At 42.8% G+C, this 27,648-nt stretch overlaps 1 protein-coding gene across 4 annotated transcripts in view; it reads right to left on the reverse strand.

Moving 5' to 3' along the window:
• SH3TC2 (SH3 domain and tetratricopeptide repeats 2) overlaps nt 1-22,539 on the reverse strand; it is a 65,445-nt gene extending 42,906 nt beyond the window's left edge. For 3 of the 4 annotated variants that reach the window (XM_070374587.1, XM_070374586.1, XM_005910416.3), the window contains exons 1-5: nt 22,240-22,539; nt 10,830-10,928; nt 6,725-6,852; nt 2,756-2,861; nt 960-1,103 (exon numbers count right to left, since the gene is read on the reverse strand). In XM_070374587.1, the coding sequence (XP_070230688.1) occupies nt 960-1,103; nt 2,756-2,861; nt 6,725-6,852; nt 10,830-10,928; nt 22,240-22,504 (742 nt within the window). In that variant the 5' untranslated portion in view covers nt 22,505-22,539. The remainder of the gene's footprint in view (nt 1-959; nt 1,104-2,755; nt 2,862-6,724; nt 6,853-10,829; nt 10,929-22,239) is intronic. The other variant, XM_070374589.1, reaches the window with a different exon arrangement.
• Between the last annotated feature and the right edge of the window lie 5,109 nt (nt 22,540-27,648).

Consider the following 27,648-nt stretch of genomic DNA (forward strand, 5'->3'; position numbering starts at 1 on the left):
TTATAGTATAAAAGAGAAAGCTTCTGACATAGACATCAGAAGAGGGCAGAAAGAGTACCCCCCTGTCACTAATCTTACAGGAAGGAGGAACTGTCCTCAAGCAGTATACATTGTTGTTGTATAATCCCTGCTGCTGCTGCTGCTGCTGCTGCTGCTAAGTCGCTTCAATCGTGTCCGACTCTGTGCAACCCCGTAGACGGCAGCGCACCAGGCTCCCCGGTCCCTGGGATTCTCCAGGCAAGAACATTGGAGTGGGTTGCCATTTCCTTCTCCAATGCATGAAAGTATAATCCCTAGTACAGAGTTTAAACTGAGTTGTGTAGTTGACTAAGACTAAGGAATGTAGACAAAAAAGCTTGTCCTTTCCTCCTCCTTGAGAATTCCAGACCCCTATCTTCACTTCGAGAGCCCCAGACCCCTATCTCCTCCTTGGGGACCCTGGACTTCTGCCTAGGAATTGACTCTTTCACTATGATGTCATCAGTTGTTAAACAGTTAGTTGCAGCCTGGATTGATCCTTCCTTGTAAACAGATTAGTGGATGTTCCAAGAAGTTTTCCAACATCACTTTCTTCAATCTCATGAAATTATGCAACTTTTGTAAGAGTGGTTCTTTAATTTTGGGTGCACATTAGAATAATCTGCAACTTTTGAAAAATATCAAAGCCTGACCCCCATCTCTGGAGATAAACTGACCCCAGTGGAGCCCTGACATGGACATCTTCTTAAAAATTCTTAAGTGGTTCCAACATCAGACAATCAGTGAGGCTGGCCAACAGAGCTATTCATGTGATATTGATGTTAAACTGAGACGCTTGAAATAACACTATAACAGGTGGATTCGTTTGTGAATATTTTCATGTTTGAATGGTTTTTTGCTTCCCTCTGTATCCTATTGCAAGGACTCTGATAACAAATATCCAGATAAGACCCTCATTCCCACCCCTACACCATACTCACCTTCCTGGATCAGGAGTCCCAGGTATATGGTTTCCAGGTGTTTATCATCTATTGACACGTGGATCTCTGTATCCTCAACCAGTCGGCAGTTGAGCCAGTACTTGTGGTCAAAAAGGAGATGCTCCAGACATGTAGATACATAGCCTAAGTCAAGCCCAACAGGATTCCTCAACAACATGATTCCTGCCTTTAGCTGAGCATTAGGGTGAGCAATTTCCCACTTGAATTTCTCCCCCAGACTTTCATCCCTAACCTGACTACATTTAACTGGAATTAGAAGAGCATAGAGAGGTAGCTAGAAATTTTCTAAAACTAATTAGTTCTTCTCAGCATCTGTTTGGAAGTACAAATCATTTTTAAATCATGTTTATTTTCAACATATTATGAGTCTCCATAAACGCAGAATGAGATTATCAAACCAAACTACCTTTCTATAATATTCACATAGAGGAATCTCCAAGATTACAATGTTGACTCTGGGGGTTCCTGGTTCCCCCTTAAAGTTCCCCTGATCAAATCCAAATTCTTATATCCCTGATGATGCAGTGGCCAGGGAGATTCTCTATGATCCATAAATGAGTCAGGATTTACTTTAACATTCCTCTAACCTTCCCCTTACCTCATGCCCAGTAAGATCTCACTTGTTAAAACCAGACTAAAAACTATGCAAATTGCAAAACTGTAATGATAATGGATAGTATTTTAAACATTCCTATAAATTTAAATGACTTGTATTAAAATTTTGATTCTTCTCTAGACTTCCTTACTTTCATAAGATGCAAAACCTGTCTTTTTCCATTCTGACTCTCCATTGTACTGATTTAGGCCCTGTGTATCTTCTGTAACAGTGCCTATCGTACTTTAATGTGCACAAAAAATCACCTGGGACATTATTAAAATAGAGATGCTGGTTCAGTAGGTTTAGAGTGGGCCTGTTGTTGTTCATTTGCTAAGGATTCCATTTTTCTAACAAGCCCCACTTGATGCTGATGCTGCTGGTCCACGGAGCATACTTTGAATAATAAGGATCTCTAATGGTCACAGAAGGAAATGGGTAGAATGGAGAGCAGAAAATCACCCTGACTACAAGAGAAGAATTTACGGCTTCTAGTGAAGAGCCATCTTGACCCTCCTCCCCTGCATGAAATCACTTCCTGCGCTTTGCATGGAGCCCAGCATTGTCTAAGAGATGTAAAACATGCATCAATTCAAGAGGCCTCATCTTGCTTTGTTTGGTTTTGCTTTGCAATTGTAACTTCCCTATCATGAGTTACCCTCCATGGAGATGATAGGTAAACTATTTCCCACCACACTGGTACTGGTGCTGTGCCCCAATATCCTTCTTTACCTTGTAGAAAACCCTGCATCCTGCGGCCCCTTTAGCAGACAATTCCCCTATATCTTTCTTTGACTCTTACAAAAACATGGAAGATGGAACTGGAACTATTTTGAACAGCTATTTAGATCCTACCTAAGGCTGGTTTCTTTTTCTTTTTAACCATAAATTTTCAATCTATCTCTATTTTGAATTTTGTGGATGAACAATAACTATTGGGCAGTTTTAAATGATCATCTAATAATATCTCCTTGAAACAAAGAAGTGCTGCATGTGACATTTCAGTGCAGTATCTGCTTTAGATTTAGTTCCAGGAACTTTGTGATATTTCAATTAGAGCATCCAATTAAGTGCTATTTCTTTTAATTATCAGAGCCACACCAATTCCTTAATGTCAAGCTCTACAAAATGGCTGATCTGAGACACAGGTGCTCCTTTACCTGCCTGCTCCATGTCATACCTAAGTTCAGGTAGGTGGAGAACTTCCAGATTTCCTCCATAGTCTTAAAGGTGATGAGGAACTGGGCTTTCTGGGACTGGATACCCACCAACCTGGCTGAGAGGTCCTGAATAAAGAGAACAGTGAGTCAGTCTGGGATGACAGAAGTATTCTGTGAACAAGTTCACATATGACAACATGCTGTGCATGAACTTCTTTTTTTGAGATATAATTGACATATAACACTGTATTAATTTTTAGTGTGCAATATAATGATTTAACACATGTATATATTATGAAATGATGACCACAGTAAGTTTAGTTAACATCCACCACCTCATATAATTACAGATTCATTTTTTCTTATGATGAGAACTTTTAAGATCCATTCTGTTAGTAATTCAAATACTCAATATAGTATTGTTAACTACAGTCACCATGCTATATGTTACATCCCCAGCACTTATTTATAACTGGAAGCTTGTACCTTTTAACCACTTTCACCAATTCTGGTGTAGATTTTTTACATCACCAGAAAAACAAAAAGGAAATAACCTAAATGTTCATCAATAAGAGACTGGTTAAGGTAAATTATGATTCATCCATTCAATGGATACATTATATATTATAAAATTATAATATTATATATCCATAAAAAGCTCTTTGTGAACTGATATAGGCTCCAAATGTACCCTCTGAAAGAAACAACAGCAGCAACAAAAAGAAGCCAAAGTGTAGAACTGTGCACAGAAAATGTTATCTTTTGTGTTTAAAAAAAAAAAGTACATGTTAGAGGGTGAAGAATGCATCACAGAAGGCACTTTGGAAGTAAATTCAATTGTGAATCTCTGTTTAATAATTATTTTTATGAAACCAGCCAACAGACAAACTAAAGCATACAAAAATAAAAAGTATCCATAATCCCTCCTCCTAGAGATCATCAATGTTAACAACTTTGTCTATGAACTTTGAACCTTTTATCCTGAACATGAGTTTCTACATAACTATTTTTATATGAATAGAATCACATTACTAAGTTGTTCTGTAATAGTTTGTCACTAAACAATGTTTTATGAACCATTTCCCAAGTCATTAAATAATCTGCATTATTTTTAATGGTTATATGTGCCATTGTCACATTAAGATAATTAATTCTTAATGTTTTATTATGATTAGACATTTGACTTGTTTTAATTTTTTAACATCCTAAATAGTACTGTGATAAACACCCCATATCTAAATCTTTGCATGCATCCTTGATTGTTCTGACACAAGTAATTCCAAGAAGTGTAATTGGGAATACACGTTCTCAATCCTAAAATACAGGAGCCAAACTACCCTTCAAAAGGCTATACAATTTACACACAAACAGAGCAAGAAGAGACCTGCAACACTTACCCCTCTTTTTAAAATACCTGAATAAAAAGGCTTGAATCACTGCCCAGACTTGGTTTTCCCCTAAAACATTTCTCTTCTGTTTGTCCAAGCTTCTGGACTTGACTATAACAAGTTATGATCAGAAAGTCCCTCTCCCTCCAGGCCAGGTCCTACCATCAAAGATCAACCCCTGAAATCCTATCCTGAGAGGTTGATTTCATCAACCCCTGAAATCCAACCTTGGAGAAAGAAGAGGACAGAAGGATCAAAGAAAAAGCCCCTACATCAGCAAAGTCATCTCTGAGCTTCTCCCATCCCAGGCCCCAAGAGGCCTCAGGTCCTCGGGAGATGTGGATCCTGTAGTCAGGGAAGAGGTAAAAATTGGTAAAAATTGGTTTACAAGAAATTTACTACACACCAGGCACTTCAGCAACAGTTTGATAAGTAATGCTTCATTTAACTTTCACAATAACCCTATGAAAAGAGGAGTTAACCCATTCCAAATACACTTTTATCACATTTAACCATTTCTGAAATAAAATAAGAGGAAGCGTGACATCATAAATAATTGTCATCACTTATTTTCCTTCTCAAAATAATAAATTTATAATCAAATGGCATTTCAGATTTAATAGGAAATGGTATTATCCCTGTTTTATACTCAAGGATGCCAGAGCGCAGACAGGGGAAGTCAAGGAGGCCATGACACCCAAACTGGATCTCAGATTCAACTGACTGTAAGCCCCTGCAGGCCAGTTTGCACCACCAAACCCAGTTCTTGCCCATGTCAAAAGTGACTCAAATTAAAAGAAACTCAGTGGTGCAACTCTCTCCAAGTTCCTGAGTTCTGGAAATTTAAAAACAAAACCACTCTGCAATTTATAACATATCTACTATTTCTGGAGCACATCCTACCACCCAAGCAAAACACCAAGCTCTCTGCAGATACTATCTCATTTACTTCTCCTAAAAAACCAAACACTTTATTTTTTATTATAAGGCTGAGTAAGAGAGTATGTTCCTCTTTTAAATTTGTATCAAATTCATACAGAGACTGTAAAATAACTAGAACATGCTAATTTAATATGTAAAGCAGTGTTCTCTTTCCCCCATGTCTTTTAACAACTTGCAGCAACTTCTAACTATTTCTGACTTTAATTCTCCTAGCAAGTATGACACTACCCTTATGGCAGAAAGTGAAGAAGAACTAAAGAGCCTCTTGATGAAAATGAAAAAGGAGAGTGAAAAAGCTGGCTTAAAGCTCAACATTCAGAAAACTAAGATCATGGCATCCGGTCCCATCACTTCATGGCAAATAGATGGGGAAACAGTGGAAACAGTGGCTGACTTTATATTTTGGGGCTCCCAAATCACTGCAGATGGTGATTGCAGCCACGAAATTAAAAGATGCTTACTCCTTGGAAGGAAAGTTATGACCAACCTAGACAGCATATTAGAAAGCAGAGACATTACTTTGCCAACAAAGGTCCATCTAGTCAGGGCTATGGTTTTTCCAGTGGTCATGTACGGATGTGAGAGTTGGACTAAAAAGAAAGCTGAGCACTGAAGAATTGATGCTTTTGAACTGTGGTGTTGGAGAAGACTCTTGAGAGTCCCTTGGACTGCAAGGAAGTCCAACCAGTCCATTCTAAAGGAGATGAGTCCTGGGTGTTCATTGGAAGGACTGATGTTGAAGCTAAAACTCCAATACTTTGGCCACCTGATGCAAACAGCTGACTCATTGGAAAAGACCCTGATGCTAGGAAAGACTGAGGGCAGGAGAAGAAGGGGACAACAGAGGTTGAGATGGTTGGATGGCATCACCAACTCAATGGACATGGGTTTGGGTGGACTCTGGGAGTTGGTGATAGACAAGAAGGTCTGGCGTGCTGCGGTTCATGAGATCGCAAAGAGTTGGACATGACTGAGTGACTGAACTGACTGACTGAAGTACCCCCTAAAATATAAATAATTTACTTATACCCTCTTTCCTTGGTCTAGAACTTGAAGATACTATCTACCTACTATGAAAGATGAGAAATTGGTTTATCTTATTGTCTTTTCCTCCTCTCATTCTAAAATTTATAGCTATTAATTTTTGATTGGTAACTTTGGTACTTAAAAATGTACACTTAGAGGTTACCAGTGACTGAGGAAAGGGGATAGAGGAGAGTTACTGTTTAGTGGGTACAATGTTTTAGTCCAGGATGATGAGAAATTCCAGAATGGATAGTGGTGATGGTTGCACAATAATATAAATGCATTTAATATCACTGATGTGTACACTAAAAATCGTTAAAACTGAAAATGTTATGTATATTTTATCACAATTTTAAGAGTCAAATTCACAGCATTTTTTTAAAAATATACTTTATATTATAATGATTCCCATTCTACAGAAGTATGAAGATCAAAAATTAATAGACTTAAAATGAAGCTTTCTCTGACTCTGACTCCTGACCCATTCCTGCTGAGCAGAGAACCTATACATTATTGTGCATTCAGTTAGAAGTTTTCTTGAGGGACTTTGTTCCTGGCGCTGTCCTAGGTGCTGGGGAGAGTGTAGGTAGTGGAAGGACAAAAGATGAGGTTGCACTGCTCCCAGAAGCTCACCTTAAACAATGCACGCACCTCCTGGTCCTCATTCTCCAGCGCCCAGAGCCGCCTCCTGGCTGCTTCTTGCAAGGGGCCATTTACACACCTTCTGGAGCGGCTCTTCACACTGAAGGAGAGTGTCAGATCTTAAAGAGAATAGAGGGAGAAAGATCAGGATGGAAATGTAGTAATAGGGAAGAAAGAATTAGGTAACCCCCAATGATTCCCACATCCACTCCCTAAAGTGACGGTCTCATCAATTAGAGATTGTTAAGTAATTGTTAAGTAATCTTAACAATTCTCTGAGCACATTCTTGAAACTTCTCCCCCCTCAAAAAAAAACAAAAAACAAAAAATGGTGAAGCCCAGAATGTTCTAGAATCTCAGGAACTGCTACAGTTGGGTTGGTTATTTCTGTTTGTACAGGGTATATTCCTAGCTGGCTGGCCCTGAGGGAACAGTACCACAAAGAATCAGCTAAAACATATATTTCCTCCTGTGGATGATTTGTGAAAGTTTCCAAAGAATATGAAATTTATCTGTATTTATGGAAGAGTATTTATATGTCAGATTTATGATATGTAATAAAGTACTTTATGCATTATACATTGCTGTTGTTGTGTCTGACTCTTTTGCAACTCCATGGAGTTGCACCAGCCTCCTGCAGCCCACAAGGTTCCTCTGTCCATGGCATTTCCCAGACAAGAGTACTGGAATGGGCTGCCATTTCCTTCTCCAGAGGATCTTCCCAACCCAAGGATTGAACCCACATCTCTTGCATTGCAAGCTGATTCTTTACCACTAAGTCACCAGGGAAGCCCATGCATTATACCTATACACATGTATTTCCTCTAACACGCTTCTTTCTGATAATGCATTTATTGTTTGTCAGGATAAATGGTTAATATATTATAACCTATCTTTAATATCTTCAAAATGCACATTCATTCAAACCAACACTCTGAACAGAAGCTGTTTTAGGTGCTAGGATACAGTGGGAACAAAATAAACATGGTCCTGCTCTCATGGAGCTTGTGTTCTTGGCAAGTAACCAATTCTGTGCACACAATAATTTCAGATGGAGAAAAGGGGTATGAGTAAAAAAATGTTAATAGGGTAAAGAGACAGAGTGATGGAGCTTTTGGAGAGTGGATAGTGCTGTCGTGAAAGGCCACACTGAGGAGGTTCATCATTATAACTGCACTTTGCCATGTGTCTTCTTTAGACAATAAGTAGCAATCCCATTAATAATTTTCAAACACAATGAACCATGAAGGCATCAACTGGATAAGCACAGAGGTTTGTCCTCTAGCCTTAACTTGCCAGGGCTTCTGCAAATTCCTGAACACATTAAAGATAGTCCTTGTCATGCTCGCCTGAGCACACAGGCAGCCTGAACTTCTATCTTTATAAAGGCTTGTCTCTAACGCAGAAGTTGCGGGAATGCTGTGGCTGCAGGCCAGCTCCAACACAATACCCACTGACCTGACATCGGCGAGAGCTTCAGGTGGATGTTTATTCCACTCCGCTCCTCCCTGGCCTGTGTTCTAATCTCATGCAAGTCCTCCATCTTCAGCAGTCCAGGTCCAATGTTCATCTGGTAGCCTCACTGAACACTGATCTCTGGGAGGAGGTAAAGCCCAGGGAGGAGGAGTCACACAGACTTGGGCTCAAGGCTTGGCTCTGCCTTTGTTAACTGTGCCACCCTGAGCAGTTAATTACCTCTCTACACTTGACTTTTCTCATTAGCTGAAGAGCTTTTACAGTACAATCCCACAGAATTTTTAAGAGGCTTACTAAATGAGATTATGTGCATAAAGCATTCTGTTCAGTATTGGGTACATACTAAACATTCAACAAACACATTAAGCATTAACTGTTGTCCGTCACAAACCCCCATCCCTACCCTAGTACTCCAGCAGTTTCTGCTCACTGCCCTCATCATGTTACACTGTAATTAACCTTGACACTAACTGATTCTGTGATTTCTTTTCACTAAACTTCTTGTCCTTCCAAAGCCTGATCCACACTCCTCTCCAGAAACTCCCCCAGAAAAGCTCCTGATAAGTGATGGCCCCTTCAAAGTGAATCTCCTTGCCATGCACTTGAGTTCATGGTTATGGAACTCAAAAGACCTGTATTTAAACAAGCAGACTGCTTTTGGATCTCAACCAGTGAGAGCTGATACTCAGAGCAACACCTCTAGGCCAATGTGGGATCCTACAGTGCCCACTGAGGACAAGGGAATAAATCAGGTTCACTCTACTTTTAGTGCAAAGTACATTTTGTCACTTCTTTAATCTTTCTGAAAACTAGCGGTTTAATCGTGATAATGTATCTGATTGACTGTCTGTGACTCTTCCTCATGAAGAAGAGGTTGGCAGTTGGAGCTGAGTCTCCCCTTCCCACACTATGACCTTCTTGGAAACAGCATCATGGCAGAAAATGCTGAAAGATGGACAAGTTCTGGCTCAGGAGGTTAAGTTTCACCTACACGTACCCTTTGTTCACTTGCCTTCATTCACTGATAGGATAAAATGCTGACTCCACTGTGTTCATGAAACAACAGATGGTTGGCGATTCAGCTTTTTCAGAGATGGCCCAAGCTGACAGACAGATAAGCAGATTGACAGAACAGCAAAAAAATAGAGGGCAAGGTTTTTTCATAGTCAACAAAGAAGCTTGACAGAATTTAAAATGGGGGAAAGAATGTGGCATGACATTATACACTATCTGTTTACATAGTACATATCCTTTGAAACATTCATACTGCGGATCTTTTTTGACAAATCTTGATTTTGTATGCTGTAGAGAAGTACATGTTTGGGAAACAACAGGGCATTATGGTTACAAACAAGGACCGGGGATTGAATCCCTTTCTCCTCGTGTATTAACTGTGTGGCACTGGGGAACTTACCACACTCTGTGAGTCTCTGTTTGCCACCTTTGAAATGCAGAATGTGGTGCCACCTCCTAGAAGTGAGTATGTGAGGATGAGAAGTAGATGCAGGCATGACTTAGCATGTGCTTTGTACGTGAGTTGCCATTAAAAACGGTACCTGTTACTGGATAATAGAAACTGGGTTTTCCCCAGGTTTATCCTCAGAATTTCCAGTACAAGGTTCAGCTCAGGTATACCTCTCTCTCTGAGGATGGTTGTCTTTGCCAGTTTCATTAAAGTCTCTTAAGGATAACATTGTGAAAAATATGTATTAAGAAAAAGATTTTTTCTACTTTAATTTCAAAATCTTTTTTTTCCCTTCTGAAAGAATCATTCAGACACCCTTCTGCTCAACCAATCTCATCCCACATACTCAACCCTTTATTCCTTTATATATTTAATAACCTCTGTATAAGGTGGTATATAGAAGACAAACAAGACCTCCATGGACTTATTCAATCATTCATGTATTTATTTACCAAACATTTTCTGAGCACCAGTTACACATGTACAAACAACTCTTTTAGGTACTATGCTACTGCTAAGTCGCTTCAGTCATATCCGACTCTGTGTGACCCCATAGACAGCAGCCCACCAGGCTCTCGGTCCCTGGGATTCTCCAGGCAAGAACACTGGAGTGGGTTGCCATTTCCTTCTCCAATGCATGAGAGTGAAAAGTGAAAGTGAAGTCGCTCAGTCGTGTCCGACTCCTAGCGACCCCATGGACTGCAGCCTACCAGGCCCCTCTGTCCATGGGATTTTCCAGGCAAGAGTACTGGAGTGGGTTGCCATACTATGTAGAACACTTAATTATTCAAAAAATTGCACCTTCCCTTCAGCACCTTAAAATCTACTTGGTGATATATACTTTATTTAATACAGCAAATATGTATAGAGCTCCTAATATGTACCAGGTTGTGAAAAGCTTTCAGAGTCAGCTGAGTGGTTTAGCTTTAATCACACAGACAATGAAGAGCAGTGGAATATTTGTGGGCAAGTGAATATCATAGTCAAGGTCATGCTTACAAAGATGTATTTAATGGTGGTGCCCAGGAAGGATCAGAGGGAGGGAACTTGAAGATGAGACTGTTAAGGGGGTTACTGTAACCCCCTTTTTTTCATTCTACATGAAAAATATTTTTAAATATTTTTAAATAAGTTTTGTCTTTGGGGTTTAGATACCTGGAATCATGTTCTGTGGCAGGAAACATTTTTCCTTATTTTCAGATGAGGATATAAATTCACTCGATATGGTTGGATCCTTGGAAGAAGTATCTTTACCTGGAGAAGATCAAATGAAAGGTCATTTGTGAGAGTGTAAGTAAGCCATAAGCAAGGGTTACAAGTTTTTGTCAGAAATCATTCTTTTCTCCAGGCTGGTGGTCCAGAAGAATTCTAATTATTATCACTTTTGCCTTAGAATTATTTAGTTCTCAACTAAAGCATGCTATCCTAATGCTACAGCAGCCTGGATATCTCCACTATATTTAAAAAAGGGGAAATAAAAAAAAAAAAAGATTTCCCACCTACAGGTCAGAGTGAGTCCCATGGCTTACGTGTTCAATATATGCTGGGCCTACAAGGTCATAACAAATCTGACTACAGCAAGGTGAATAATGGAAATGCTGGAGCAGAGCAATTGAGAGTAACATCCTGAGGGAGGTAACTAGGGCATGGTTGTAATGGCCCTGACATCTATGATTGGCCCCAAACTATCCTTCTGTCTGCCCACTATACAGACTTCTGTATGGCAGGGGTCCCCAACCTCTAGGATCTAATGCCTACTGATCTGAGGTGGAGTTGATGTAATAATAATAGAAATACAGTGCACAATAAATGTAATATGCTGGAATCATCCTAAAACCATTTCCCACCCCCAGTCACTGGAAAAAACTGTCTTCCACAAAATCAGTCCCTAGTGCCAAAAAGGTTGGAGACCGTTGCTGTATGGGATTTTTTTTCCTCCTCAGTCTTTGCAGCTGTAAAACCAGAATGAAAAAGAGAAGATCATAGCACATACTAGGGTTAAGGAGGAGGCTATTTTGATGGCACAGAGTTGAAAAGAGAAGAAAAGTGCAGTTATAAAGCACAAGGCAGTAGATTAAAAAAAAAACAGAAGGGAAATTTGAAAGTATTGACATGGAATGTGGGCCTCTTTCATGTATCCTCAAAATACAACAAAAGAACTCAAGTTCTTAACCCACTATTGTTGGTTGCTCTGTTCTTTTGAACATGACACTGCTCAAGGACTCTACCATGGGGTCAGAATATTATCAAGCAATACCTGACACTGGAAATAGGGATTAGGAATCTGGGCTCAGCTACTAATTGTCAGTCAGTCATCTAATCCATCCAACTTCTTCATTTGTAAAATGCTGGTGGATCAAAGTCAAGCAGATCTATTAGGTTAGCATTCTGGACCTGTGCTTCAGGCAGTCCAAGAGTGATAAGGAATGAAGTAATCACGCACCATCCAATCATGGCTGGTTAACCTTGAACCCAAATCCTCATATTGCTGCCAGAAGTCTGCCTTCTTCCATGCCTGTTCAGTGGGATTTTGATCCCAAGCTGAGGATCTTCCATTTTTTCATAGCAGGAACAGTTAGCACTTTTTTAGGGTAATGAACAGGGAGAATGAAATGAATTTAGGCTTGAATGTGCTGAAGGCGGGGTCATTAGCTCACAGCTTTTCATGTAGCAATCTTGTTAGTGCTGAAATTAGGCAGCTTACCTGGAAGCCAACAGTAATGAGCTATAGTCTACCAAGATCATTTTGTAGTTCTGCCCCCAGGAACCAAAGTAACTGCAGCAGAAAAGTTTCTGGCTTGAGAATCATGAGAGATGAGTTTGCACAAATCAGATTCTCCCATACATTGGTTAAGTGACACTGGTCAGGATATTTCATTTGTCCATTTTTTTCAGATTTCACTTTTCCCGATTATAGGTGAAGGCTTGATCTGAGTGCTTTTCAACCCTGTCTACCTATTTAAGTCACCCAACTGGCTTTTGAAAAAACTGACTTTTTAAAATATCAGTGCCTAGGCCTCATCTCCAAAAATGTTAATTTATGTCCTTCATCATGCTACCCAGTCACACGTACTTTTCTTTTCTCTTCCTTTCCTTTGATTTCTCTCTTTTTTTCTTCCCCCTCTCCCAGGAAGAGCAGTGCTCCACCCCACCGCGAGGTCAGCCCACCCCTCATCCTCTGTGCGCTTTGGAGGGGCGGAGGCTGGGAGGTCCAGTGCCCCTAGGCTCGCTCTCGAATGGCTAGAGAAGGCTTTCTGACTCAGGGAGCGTCGTCCTCCACCCATCGTCTCCCCACTGGGCCCACGGAGGCACTTCAAGGGAGGCCAGTTCTCTTTTGGCTGGGGAAGGGCTGCGAGGAGGGGGTTCCTGAGGCAAGATAAGCGAAACGTCCATGAGGCCTCAGACTCCTCCATTTACCTCACAAGGAGCTGAAATGTCTCACAGAGGCTCCGCTTCGCCTCGCCGGACCCTCCATGGTCGCTCAAACTCCCCCGTGCAACCCCGGAGAAGGGAGAATACGAGGGCCAAGTCAGTCCTCACAGCACACAGTGAGGACAACCACCACGAGGCACGTTGCCTCCCTTATCATCTCGACACTCCAAGACAGCTATTCAACGAGATGCACCACCTCAGGGGGGACCCCAGGGGCTCGCTGGGAACTGGAAGCTTCACCCGCTGAGGGAAAAACTGGAGCGCTCCAGGGGCACCGCAAGGGCAGATGGGATATTCACGCACAGAGAGGCTAGCACGGCGCGACGCCTCGCGAGACCCTCCGGGAAAGCGAGGTGAGAATGTCCGCGCTGCGTCTGAGCACCCGGCCCCGCCGATGCCCTGAGACAGAGGGGCAGGAGACCCAGATGGGACGTGATTCACACAGCACCTGCCGTACACACACCACCAACAGGCAGGAAGGGGAGATGAGGGGCCCGGGCAAATGAGAAGAGTGGTCCTGTTGCCTTGAACGTCTGTTCCTTGTCAGGTGCTGCTTAAGCCGAGACAGGAAGAGCGCGACGTCACCACATCGATGCAGGTATTTTTCTTAAGTTCCCCAAATGATTCTGATTTGAGTCAGTAAGAACCACATATCTGCATGAGGTTTTCAAACTTTAATGAATCACCTGGGCTATTGATAAACTGCCCTAGTGGCTCAGACGGTAAAGAATCTGCCTACCATGCAGGAGACCCTGTTTCCATCCCTGGGTCAGGAAGATTTTCTGGAGAACGGAATGACTACCCACTCCGGTATTCTTGCCTGGAGAATCCCATGGACAGAGGAATCTGCCCGGCTACAGTCCCAAAGGGTCAGATGGGACTGAGCGGGTAACACTTATCAGCACTCATTGATAAAGCAGATTCTGCCTCAGTAGTTGCAAGCTTGAGATTCTGCATTTCTAATATGCTCCCAGGTAATAATCCTGCAGGTCCTAGAATCACTTTGAGTGGCAGCCTGGTTCCCTACTCTAGGATAGAGTTTGAAAACTGGTATACCAGAGGCCACGGGCCATAAAAACCCACCAACATTTTTCTTTTCTTTTTTTTCCTCTACACTGGGCACTTTTAAGGTTTAAATTGCTCTACATCATTTAGAAGTCAGGATGTTTTACATAACCCAGATGCTTGGCTTTGCTTTGAATACTGGAAGAACTATAGTCTGGGGCCCTCATGCTCATCTGGCAACAGTCAGCTGGCACTGAGTGGTTGCTGCCACCTCTACGGGGCATTTGTTCTCTGGCCATCATGGTCCCCAGAAATGCCAGCTCACTTATTTACACCTAGTCCTGGCAAGCTTTGTGTGTCCATGAGAAGAGACAGTTGCCTAAGGACCGTGAGAGTCTGTGGCATGATCCCATCTTGAATAAGGAAGTTCAGGATGTTGACCTCAGTTTGGGGGAGAAGGCAGGGCGCACAGCTCTTAAAGAACATGTGAGGTATAGAGAAGAAAAATCACAGTTTTCCAGAATGTGATTTGTGGATGATCTGCATCAGAATTATTTAGGTGCTTGTTTTTTAAAAGATACCAAAAAAACTTGGAGCGAAATATAGAAGAGTATTTGCATGACTTGGGGTAGCTAGCGATTTTCTAAACAGAGTGGGAAAGGTTGTTGGAATTGTTGTTCAGTTGCTAAGCCGTGTTGGACTGTTTGTGACCCCATGGACTGCAGTACGCCACACTTCTCTGACCTACGTTATTTCCCAGATATTGCCCAGTTCATGTCCACTTAGTTGGTGATGCTCGCAACCATCTCATCCTCTGTTGCTCCCTTCTTTTCCTGCCCTCATTCCTTCCCAGCATCAGGGTCTTTTCCAATGAGTTGGCTCTTTGCATCAGGTGGCCAAAGTATTAGAGCTTCAGCTTCAGCATCAGTCCCTCCAAAGAATATTTAGGGTGTGTTTCTTTTAGAATTCACTGGTTTGATCTCCTTGCGGTCCAAGGGACTCGAGTCTTATCCAAAAAAAAGAGCCTTCTCCAGCACCATAGTTCAAAAGCATCAGTTCTTTGGCGCTCAGCCTTCTTTATGGTCCAACTCTCACACCCATACATGACTGCCTGAAAACACATAGCTTTGACTATACGGACCTTTGTCAGCAAAGTGATATCTCTGCTTTTTAATACTCTGTCTAGGTCTATCATAGCTTTACTTCCAAGGAGCAAGTGTCTTTTAATTTCATGGCTGCAGTCACAGTCTGTGGTGATTTGGAAGTCCAAGAAAATAAAATCTGCTACTGTTTCCACTTTTTCCCCATCTATTTGCCATGAAGTGATGGGACCGGATACCATGATCTTAGTTTTCTTGAATGTTGAGTTTTAGGGCCAGCTTTTTCACTCTTGTCTTTCACCTTCATCAAGAAGCTCTTTAGTTCCTCTTCACATTCTGCCATTAGGGTGGTGTCATCTGCATATCTGAAGTTGTTGTTATTTCTACTGGCAATCTTGATCCCAGCCTGTGCTTCATCCAGCCCAGTATTTCACATGATGTACTGTGCATAGAAGTTAAATAAGCAAGATGACAATATACAGCCTTGATGTACTCCTTTCCCAATTTCGAACCAATCCGTTGTTCCATGTCCAATTTTAACTATTACTTCTTGACCTGCATACAGGTTTCTCAGGAGGCAGGTCAGGTGATCTGGTATTCCATATCTTGAAGAATTTTCCACAGTTTGTTGTAATCCACACAGTCAAAGGCTTTAGCATAGTCGATCAAGCAGAAGTAGATGTTTTTCTGGAATTCTCTTGCTTTTTCTATGATTCGACAGATATTGGCAATTTGATCTCTGGTTCCTCTGCCTTTTCTAAATCCAGCTTGTACATCTGGAAGTTCTTGGTTCATGTACCATTGAAACCTAGCTTGAAGGTTTTGAGCATTACCTTGCTAGCTTGTGAAAGTGAAGTCGCTCAATCGTGCCCGACTCTTTTCGACCACATAGACTATACAGTCCATGGAATTTTCCAGGCCAAAATACTGGAGTGGGTAGCCATTCCCTTCTCCAGGGGATCTTTCCAACCCAGGGATCAAACCCAGGAATCCCACATTGCAGGAGGATTCTTTACCAGCTGAGCCACCAGGGAAACCTTGGTAAAATCAGGGAAGCATATGAAATCACATGGGAGGCATGTGAAATCAGCCTAATAGTTGAATATCCTTTGGCATTGCCCTTCTTCATGGTTAGAATGAAAACTGACCTTTTCCAGTCCTGTGGCCATTGCTGAGTTTTTCAAATGTGCTGGCATATTGAGTGCAGCACTTTAACCGCATCATCTTTTAGGTTTTCAAATAGCTCAGCTGGAATCAGTTAAAATCATTTAAATACTTTGATCCAGACATACTTGAAACAAATAATCCCTGGACTTTTCATTTGTGAATCAATAAATTACTTTCTGGAAGCTAGTTTTATTTTTATTATTGGTCAGAGAAAATTACCAACGCTTAGTTCAAAAAAACCTGCCAAACTGCTTTCCAAAGTTGCTGTACCTTTTGCATTCCCATCAGCTACACATGAAAGTTCCTGTTTCTCCACATCCACACCACTTTAGTATCAGTCTTCTTAATTGTAGTAATTCTAGTAGGTGTGTGGTTTTATCTCATTTTAATTTACACTTTCCTAATAACTAATGAGGGATTCCCAGATGGCACTAGTGGTAAAGAGTCTGCCTACCAATGCAGGAGATGCAAGAGACTTGGGTTCAATTCCTGGGTTAGGAAGATTCCCTGGAGAAGAGAATGGCAACCCACTCCAGTATTCTCACCTGTAAAATTCCACGGACAGGGAAGCCTGGTGGGACTACAGTCCATGGGGTCACAAAGAGTCAGACATAACTGAGCACAGCTAATGATGCTGAGCGTTTTTCACATGTATGGTTTCCATCCCTATATTTTCTGAATGAAACTCTCTGAAAATTTGTATTGGATTATTTATTTTCTCATTACTGAGTTATAAGTTTTTTTTTTCTATTCTGGATACAAGTATTAGATATGTAATTTACAAATACTATCTCCCAGTCTATGGCTCCCTCTTTATTTTGTTGGTAGATTTATATAGGTGGTAGAAAAATGGGATTACTGGTAAAGAGATCAGCAGGACAGGAGCAAATGTTTGCATGCACATGAGCTGACAACATACTGGAGAGGTCAGGATGGTGGAGCTAAAATTGATAAATATGGTAGGGTCAGGATAAGGAGAACATTATAAAGAAGTCAAAGGAATTTAGAATGGATATAGCAAGCAATATGGAGCTATGGAACATTCTTGAGCATGGGTGTGGCAAAACAAAAGTGGAAATTCTACCTGGGATGGCACTGAAAGGACAGGGAGAGGCAAGAAAGAGAGGCAGGGAGCATAGCTGAAAACTGTGTGACAGTCCACAGTGTGAGTGAGAATGTGGACTGTGATCTTGGCAAATGAGGAGACAGGGAATACAGTGAATAACACTGTATTTTAAAGTTAGAAAAGGGAAGGCATCTTGACATTTTAAATATGAGACATAAAAATGAGGAGAGGCAATAATTACAGAAAATGAATATTTGAAAGGAACAGAGATCACTGAATTCCACTCCTAATTTTACTGTTGAGAAACTAAGGCCCAGAGAGAAGTAGTGATTTTACCAGAGTCATACAGAGTCAGAGGCCATCCAGATTATGGGTGTAGATCTTGCCGGTTCCACTACATAAACCCAACCTCAGAACACTGAAGTCTAAGGTCTCCAACGCAGGAGATATTTCAGTCACAGAAACTTGCTGGAAATGAGAATATACTCCCACTTCTCTCTCAGTCTCTCCTTGGGCCCACTTGTTCACCACCACTCCCAAATTTAAGAAAACTAAACAGTAAAGATTTCCCTGCATGCTTTTTTTCTCCACACACATTTTATTTCTTTGACTTGACAAGCATACCACCAGCAGTTTTTATGATGTGAACCGACATTGTCCTTGTTGCGACAAATATCAAATTAGAATTACAGCTATGTTTATCCACATGAATGTATCTTAGATCATAGTTTAGTAGTGTTAGTCATTTAGTCATGTCCGACTCTTTGTGACCCTATGGACTGTAGCCCACAAGGCTCCTCTGTACATCTCCAGGCAAAAATACTGAAATGGGTTGCTATTCCCTTTCTCCAGGGGATCTTCCCGACCTGGGGATCAAACCTGAATCTTCTGCATTGCAGGCAGATTCTTTACCATCTGAGCCACCAGGGAAGCCCATCTTAGATCATAGTGTTGAATTATTAAAAAAAAAAAAAAAAACAGGCTGCATAATAATATCACTTTACGTTAAAAAATCTTAATAATAAATTCTTTACAAGATTCAATTCAGTTCAGTTCAGTCACTCAGTTGTGTCCAACTCTTTGCAACCCCATGGACTGCAGCACGCCAGGCCTCCCTGTCCATCACCAACTCCCGGAGTTTACCCAAGCTCATGTCCATTGAGTCAGTGATGTCATCCAACCATCTCATCTTCTCTTGTCCCCTTCTCCTCCTGCCTTCAATTTTTCCCAGCATCAGGGTCTTTTCAAATGAGTCAGCTCTTCACATCAGGTGGCCAAAGTATTGGAGTTTCAGCCTCAACATCAGTCCTTCCAATGAACACTCGTGAGTATACAGATATGCAGTGAGGGCACAGAACCACTGAATTCATGAATGTGATTAGTTTGGGGGAGGGAGAGTGAGGAGTAAGATTGGGAAAAACTACCAGGGGACTCTAACTGTATCTGTAATCTTTTATTTTTCCAAAAAGTAAAAGAAAGAAATAAAGAAGCTCTGAAGCTAATAGGACATAAAGTAGAAAGTTGCATAATGTTCTCATATTATCTATTATCAGTATATTCAAAATGTCTCAAGTTTGTTAAAGCTCAAATGTGAATCATGATTTACTATTGTCAGCATTCATCCCTCCATCTCTTATAATTCTACTGATGATTCATATTTACCAACAAAGGTTGAAAGGAAAGTTACAAACAACAGCAATCAATGTAGGCAAATGTATCTCTCCCACATCCTCTGTATAAGGGTATAAATCTGCCAGATCTCTTCAAGATAGTGTTGAAAGATAAGGCGGCAGTGCTAGAAGCTTTTAGGCCAACAAATCTTGACATGAGCTTGCTCTGTGATCTTAACTAAGCAACTGTGGTTTAACAGTGGCAAGAATTTCAGGGTCCAGAAGTCAGAAATAATGGCAGTTACCAGAAACCTACCCCCTGCCCATGTCCAAAGTAAGAAGCATCATGGGAACAAACGCTGCAGGCAGAGTCCATGTGTGAGAATACAGCACACCTGGGGGGCGTCAGGAAGAGTGTTTTTCATTTTGTCACTCCACTGCAGACCAGCTGGGCAGCGGTCCAGGGCATAGTGCTATCAGGCCTTCTCCTTTCCTGCCTCCCTAACCCCTGAGGACTGTTGGTCCTAACTGTTTACTCCCACTGAAACAGACACAATGGCAGAAGCAGCCGAAGAAAGAGGAGCACCGACTCCTACTCCAGTGGAGTCAGGCATAGGAGAAGGGATGTTGGAGTGGTCCTTATTAGTTAACAAAACAGCCGGCAATTAGTGCTGCTGCTGCTGCTGCTAAGTCATTTCAGTCGTGTCCAACTCTGTGTGACCCCATAGACGGCAGCCCACCAGGCTTCCCCATCCCTGGGATTCTCCAGGCAAGAACACTGGAGTGGGTTGCCATTTCCTTCTCCAATGCATGAAAGTGAAAAGTGAAAGTGAAGTCACTCAGTCGTGTCTGACCCTACCAGGATCCTCCATCCATGGGATTTTCCAGGCAATTACTGAGCGGCTATCAAAAGCCAGACCCTGCTAAATCCATGAGATGAATTATCTGATTTAATCTTCACAAAAACTCTGTGTGACAGATACTATCATTATATTCATTTTAGAGACAGGAAAACTGAGGTTCAAAGAATATAAGAGACTTGCCAAACTCACATACTATTAAGTCACTCTAGCTTGTGTACCTTGTTCCCGTTCTCTAGGATAAATAGGGGAACCTAGAAGGGGATGTTTACAACAACTGACCTCAGACCTACAATACCATATCATCCTCCCCAGGGAAAGGCCCTGACAAGTACAGAAAACTGGGGAGATGGCATGAAAAGCCTCAATAGAAATAAATATCAGGCTGACTATTGGTGAAAAAGTGAATCCAGGATGCTAACCAATTGAACAGCAAAAATGTGGTGAAATAATAAGGTAATTGAATGATAGTGTCATAAGAACTTAAGATTGTTTTCCTCAGTGTTGGTTTGTTTCTTTCAAGCTGCAGAATTCTTTACATGAAATCTTGGGCTAAACAACAGGATGTCAAACAGAAGCAGGGTTATTCAGGCTGAAGCTGGGGGGTCAGGGACCAGGAGCAGAGCTCCCTAATTTACCTCCACAGGCTGAGTTTACAACCCCCTCATTTTATAGATGAGCAAAGGGAGACCTAGAGAGAGAGCGTGATATGCCAGAGTCATAGAGATGTGATTAATGTGCCTTGTTTTATTTACTGGGCTTAATTAACTGTGTCAGGTTGTTTTAACTGTTTTTCATGTAGACTTAATCCCTACCACAACACTTTATAAGGAAAGCATAATTATATCATAAAATCTGCAAATGAGAAAACTGAAACACAGAAAGGTTAATAAATAAATTGCTCAAGGCAAATCAAAGAACCAAGACCTTGTCTGGCAAATCCAGACAAGACCTAACCTCAAAGACTGGGTGATTAACTGTGAGGATGCCTAAGAGGAGATAAACCAAATCAGATCTAGAATGCAGCTCCCTGCCTTACAGACCAGTGGTCCTTCATATTCTTGCAGCTGCCATGCAATGTCTGCTCCCAAGGGGTACAAGGACAGCAGGATTTAGGGAGAGGGTCTGAAAAGCGTGTACATTTTAGACATTTGGAGAAGCAAAATGTTTTTTAGCTATAGGTCGTGCATTTAGTGCCAAGGGCATTATTTGGGGAATTTTTAAGTCTGGGTTACCTTTAGTGTGGGAGCCTCTCCCTGCTGGAGATACCAAGGTGCCTAGGCTGGAACTTCAAGCAGAGGAAGCAGAACATGGCTGCTTCAGATTTGCTTTAGGAACCTGTAGTGCCTTCCACCTAATCGAGCCCAGGTCACAAAACTACAGGGGGAAGTTATCTATCAGAGAGTAGAAAACCTTGGATAGAGGTTCTCCTGGGCTCCCCCTCCAAGGAAACATGGTGGTGCTCCAAGAAGACATGGAATCCTAACAAGTGTTAGGAATAATTTCTTGGTTTAATGCTCATTTGTCTTCCAAGAGAGTCCTCCCTCAATCCACACTCTTCCCACAGAGCCACAGCTGCTCCTGGTGAATGCCATACATGAGACCACTGGGCCTCACCTTGGTCTCCCTCTGAAAAGAAGCAAGGAGCTTGCATTAGGGTGCCCAGTGACCCCAGTCTGCCGGGGACTGTTTTGGTTTTAGCGCTGAATGCATCCTGGGAAAGCCCTGGTCCCAGTGAAACCAGCAGGGTTGGTCACTGTATGTCAAGCCTCAGATGACTTGACAGTTTCTTAGAGCAACAACTCTGAGTGACCTCAGTTTGACGTACACACACACACACACACACACACACTGTAACAGGTAGGAGGCAGGAAACTGCCTGTTTTCCTCCAGTAACGTTAACCCTGACAAAAATAGGGTTGAGTGACTAAGGCCAAGTTTATGACCACTGCTGGTCCCCAGAGGAACCAACTGCCTGAGCTTTATTCCTGAACTGGGGCATCTTGGGAAAAAAGGAAGGAAGGGCTTAGTCACACCCTGGGAGTGGCAGCCAAAAGCAGCCTTCTCTCCTCCTAGAGTGAGCTCAAAGCCTCTTTCTTTAGGAAAAGTAGATGCTTCCCAGGTTTCACTCCCTTTTCACAATGTCAGAATGACAAATACTAAGTGAGGAAGAGGAAGGGAGGAGAAGAAGCCAGAAAGTGCAACCATCTCCCCATCTTGAGAAGAGTAGCTCCCCAACCCAGCAGATCCCTAAGCCTTCAGTGGACCCACCACCGCCTCAGGCATTCCGCAGGCCGGAGTCCCCCTTCCCCCCAGGAAACTCACCTGGGCCCCAGGACAGACTTGGCTCCCCAGGGATGCAGAAGCAGCCACCCATGTGTGCACCATCCTCCCCAGGCCGAGGCCCCTGGGAACACCAGCCAGAGGAGCACTGGGAGGAGACAGCCTCCCAGCGGTGTCCCTCCTCCCGCCTCCTCCCTGGCACACGAGGGACCAAGTCCCGCTCAAAGCACAATGCAGCCTTTGATATCCTGGCTGCGGCAGCAGGCCCAGGGAGGATGGGAGGGGCCACCCAGCCCTCAGGACCCATAGTCCTTGCACTGTCGGGCCTCTGACTGGGGAGCAGAGCTCCTCCCTGCCTCTCTGCAGATTGCTTCATGCCTATCAGGCTGTGGCACATTCCACACATTCTAGGATTGAGATACACAGTTTGGTTCTTGTGCGGGTGGACGGTGTGGGGGAGTGGCACAGGAGGAGGAGGCTGAGAGCATCTCAGGAATCAAGGCTGCTTCTGTTCTTTCTCCCTCCCTGACTGGCTTGGCCCACACTGATTCTCCTGCTGCTGGGAAAGTGCTCCCCACCCAGTCTCTCTCTGCAAACACCCCACCTTAGCTATTTGGGTGAAGCTGGAGCTGTGGGTACAGCATTTCACCTCACCCCCAGCCCTGGCTGCCAAAATCAGAAAGTCAGAAGAAATCCAAGAAGTCACCTGATGTAACCGAACATCTTACAGATGAGAGGTTGGAAGACCAAGTATGTTAAGGCTACAAATATGCACACAAAATGGATCACACCAGACCAAACTCTTTTCCATCTTGTTTAAGGAGTAGTCAGTCCTAAAGGAAATCAACCCTGAATATTCATTGGAAGGATTGGGGCTGAAGCTCCAACACTTTGGCCAACTCATTGTAAAAGACCCTGATGCTAGGAAAGATTGAGGGAAGAAGGAGAAGGTGGCTTACAGAGGATGAGATGGTTAGATGGCATCACCAACTCAATGGACATGAGTTTGAGCAAGCTCCCGGAGATGGTGAAGGACAGGGAAACCTGGCATGCTGCAGTCCATGGTGTCACAAAAAGTTGGACACAACTTAACAACAATAAGGAGCAGAGCAGTAGGATGTAGTTGAGACAGTATGGCTGAATTTCAGAAAACCTCCCATGGCATCTCCTAAGGAAGATGGAGAAAATATGGCCATATGCCAGTAACATTAGACAGAGGCATGACTGATCCAGCAACCAAGCTGAAGGATCATAAGTTACTTATTGTTTCCTTAATGCCTAGAGCAAAGGTCACTCCTGAGTGGTCCAAAGAGTGAGGAGGTGTGGCCTAGGGAAAGCAAGTAGTCCTGCTGTGCAGACTACTTGGAGGTTGAACTTGCAGCCAGTCACATGACCACTTCAAGGAGGGAGGTGGCCTGGTCCATTTTATATTCTGGGAGGAGCACTGGGAATACAACATGAAGGAGCACCTAGATATCAGTCTCACTGGAGTGATCAGGGGTGTCCATCACACACCCCAGCTCAGTCCCAGGTGACGGGTTCTCCACCATATCTCCAAAGTCTGACTTCAGTTTCAGTGCTAACCCATCTTGATTCCCAGTGACTGAATGTTCACTACGGGTTAGGCACTCATCATACATTACTTAATTTAAGTCCCATAACAACCCATAATATTAGCATTATCATCTTTATTTTGTAAGTGAGGAAGCTAACGCATGTATAACTTGCCGAAGGCCCCACCATTTATGTATGTCAGATTCAGGGCTTGAGCCAGATCTTGTTGATTCCACAGTCCAGGAGCTTTACTTTTCTAATATTCAGGATCTTTCCATGACTACAATGAGAAAGGATTTGGTGATCTGATGCTGAGCTCTCTGGAGCTTAGCTGACCACTTACAGAGGGCACAGGAGTGGACGCCTGGAGTGGGGCCAGGAATGCAGGGACACAGGGTTTCTCTGATCACAGAACTACCATGGAAGATGTTTTCTCTGCACAAATCAGTTTAAAGTATCCACTTCCCATAATGTGTCTCATATCTTTTCCCCTCACCAAAGCACAGTGTTTTACGTATGAATTGGGATGTTTTCTTGGGCCTAAGATAAAAGGGCAAGGATTTTTTTTCAAAGCAACCACTCAGAACTTTGGGAGATATGTGAGAACTGGTGAAGAGAAACCATGGTATAATTTGCAAATGATGTCGAATGCTCAGACTTAGCATTTCTCCTTGACTTGGCTGAACACCATTTCTATACAGGTGCAACGATGAAGGTCAGAAATTATAAATGATCAAGACCAACCAATGAAAGGATCCCTAGGCCAGCTCAGAGAGGACAGCCTCAGGCAGTTGGTTGAGACACACATTTTGGCAAATCTGAACTAAATGGTCCATTTTGGAAAAAGTCATTGCTTCTCTTGAGATACAAGAAAGCGGTGTTCTGCTTATGGGAAGCTCAGATGAATTAGCCAGAACAAAGAGCTTTCCAGACAGAGAGCAGCAAGTACAAAGGCCCTAAGGCTGGAACTTGCCTAGAGAGCTAAAGGAAAAGCGTGTGTGGTTGGAGTCTCATGAGGCAGGGCAGAGTGTAGAGATGAAGGCCGATTGTGTAGGACTTTGAAGGCCATCTAAAGACTTCAGCTTTTACATTGACAGAGATAGGAGCCAAGGGAGGACACTAAATAGAGGTGTCACATGACTGACTTATGGTTATAAAGGGTCTCTCTGGCTGCTCCTTGGAAAATAGGCTGTAACTAGAATTCCAAGTATGCAACAATTGTAACATCCAGAAGAGAGATGATGATGGCTTGAACCAAGGTAATAGTAATGGACATTTTTGGATGAAGACTATATTAGTCAAAGTTCTCTAAGAGAAGCAAATCCACTAGGATATAGATGTGTGTGTGTGTGTGTGTGTGTGTGTGTGTGTAAGGAAGAAGGTACTATCCAGTCCAAGGACAAACCATTGCTAGGCTTCAGGCAATGAAGAACATGGCACAATGTTCCTCTGGTATGTGACCAGACATTCTGATTTATTATGAAAACCAGCCGCTCAGATTTTCAGGTATAGTTTCCAAATTTTTAAATGTTCACAAACTGATTCAGAACATTTTCCAAATCACTGTATGGTTGGGCCAATACTTCAGGGCAGATGTAGGTCACATCCAGCCTGAGACCAGCCAGTTTGCTACATCAGATGAAAAATTGAATTTTTCTCATAAAATTTACAATCTAGTTGGGTAATAAGATATGTACTTGGATATTAAAATTCACTGGAAGAACTGAAAGACCATCTTATAGGCAGAATTGTGGCCCCCAAAAGTGATATATTGGAGCCTTAGCCCCCAGTACATGAGAATGTGACTTTATTTGGAAATATGATTGTTGTAGATGTAATTATTTAGGTTCAAATAAGTTCATACTGGAGTAGGATAGGCCCCTAATCCAATATGAGTGGTTACCTTTTTTAAAAAACAAACAAAAACACCCTATGAAGCGATACACAGAAGGTAACAATGAATGGAGAAATTAGCATTCTGCAGCTGCAGGCCAGGGCACACCAAGGATTGTCAGAAACCACCAGAAGCACAGAAGGATTCTCCCCGCAGGTTGCAGAGGGAGCATGGCTGTGCAAATGCCTTGATTTGGGGCCTCTAGCCTCCAGAATTATGAGACACTAAGTTTCTGTTGTTTTAAGCCTCTCAGTTTGTGGTACTTTGTAAGGGCAGCCCAAGGAAACAAATGCAGATTACATGAGAGATAAGAACAACAGGCCACTTATTCAATCACATTATTCAGTGGACAAAAAATTATAGAGCATCCCACTAATCTAGGCTGTGATCTATGTTGTAAGGACACAGCAGTGAACAAAACAGACAAACGACTCTCCCTGGTGTAGCATACATTCTAATAAGGGAAAAAAGACAAGAAACAGAATAAATAAGTAATTTATGCAGTGTGTTGGACAGTGGACAGTGTTACAGAAAAAAAAAGTGGAGGGGGGGGGAACCATCAGAGTAGAGGGGCTGCAGTTTTCCAAAGGGTGGAGAAAGAAATGGTCACTAAATGGCTGAGTCCCTTCTCTGTTCACCTGAAACTATCACAACATTGTTTATTAATTGGCTATACCCCGATACAAAATAAAATGTTAAAAAAATATCTAGTTAAAAAAAAGAAATGGTCACTGAGAAGGTGACAGCTGAGTGACTTGGGGGGTGGAGGAGATCATGGGCATCCAGGAGAAGGCCTGCCAGGAAAAGGGAAGTGCCGGTGCAAAGGCCCTGAGGCAAGAGAGTACCCAGCATGCTAGGGGAAGAGCCAGGGAGAGTGTAACTTGAGCAGAGTAACAGTGGGGCAGGAAGCAGAGGGTACCTCCAAAGGAGTAATTAAATACAGTTTAAAGAAGGAGCTATTTACAAAAGTGTGGGCAGAGTTAGAGAAAACCAGCAAGGATGGTGAGGTACTGCAGGGCTAGGAAGATGAAGAAGCCATTAACATCCTGAAGGGAAGCCTGAAAGGACAAAAGGAAAGAGTCATTGTTGGAACCTAGCAAGAGCTGGCTGCAGGCCAAGGTTGATGACAGGCCCTGTGTTATTAATAGTGGAACACAGCTGTGGCCTAGCCAAGGCCATGTGCACATGGGCCAGAGGAATAATACTCCATCCTCTCACCTCCCAACTTCCACTGACTGAACACAACTTAAAACCAAAGTGTGAGAGAGCTGAGTTGAGGACACCTGTAGAGGCCAGCCTCCAAGGGGCCCAGAGCAGTGGAGAAACAGGTGGAGAGAGGATTCCAGAGGATAACTGAAGATTATCCAATACAAGGGGAGTGGTAACATCATCCTGCAGATGCAGGGCTTACTGGACCACTTTAAGGAGGTTGGCTTTCACTATAAGTGAAATGGCAGCCATTGCAGAGTTTTGAGCAGAGGAGTGACTTATGATCTGAAAGAAGCAGAGGAGCTATCGTGCTGCTGCTGCTGCTAAGTCGCTTCAGTCATGTCCGACTCTTCACAACCCCATGGACTACAGCCTACCAGGCTCCTCTATCCATGGGATTTTCCAGGCAAGAATACTGGAGTGGGGTGCCATCGCCTTCTCCGGGACCTATCATAGGCTACTGCAAAAATCCGAGCAAGAGGAGAGGGCAACTTGGGTCAAGGAGGTAGCAGTGAAGGTAGTGAGTGTGGTTGAGATTCCAGCTTATTTTGAAGGTAGAGGCAGAATTACCTGTGGATGAGATGCAGGCTGTGAGAGAAGGAAGGGTAAATCATGGCTCCCCATGTTTGGGCCTGAGCTCCTGCAAGAAGCAAGGTAGCCATGACCCGAGATGGGGTCCTGCAGGGGGAGTAAGCTTGGCTGAGTGGGTGGGTGGACAGGGTGAGAATGAAAAGTCTGTTCTCCATCTGCCTGAGGACCTTGAACAGGCAGGAGGGTACACAAGTCTGGAGTTC

Source organism: Bos mutus, chromosome 7 (assembly GCF_027580195.1).
Source record: "Bos mutus isolate GX-2022 chromosome 7, NWIPB_WYAK_1.1, whole genome shotgun sequence".
NCBI lineage: Eukaryota > Metazoa > Chordata > Mammalia > Artiodactyla > Bovidae > Bos > Bos mutus.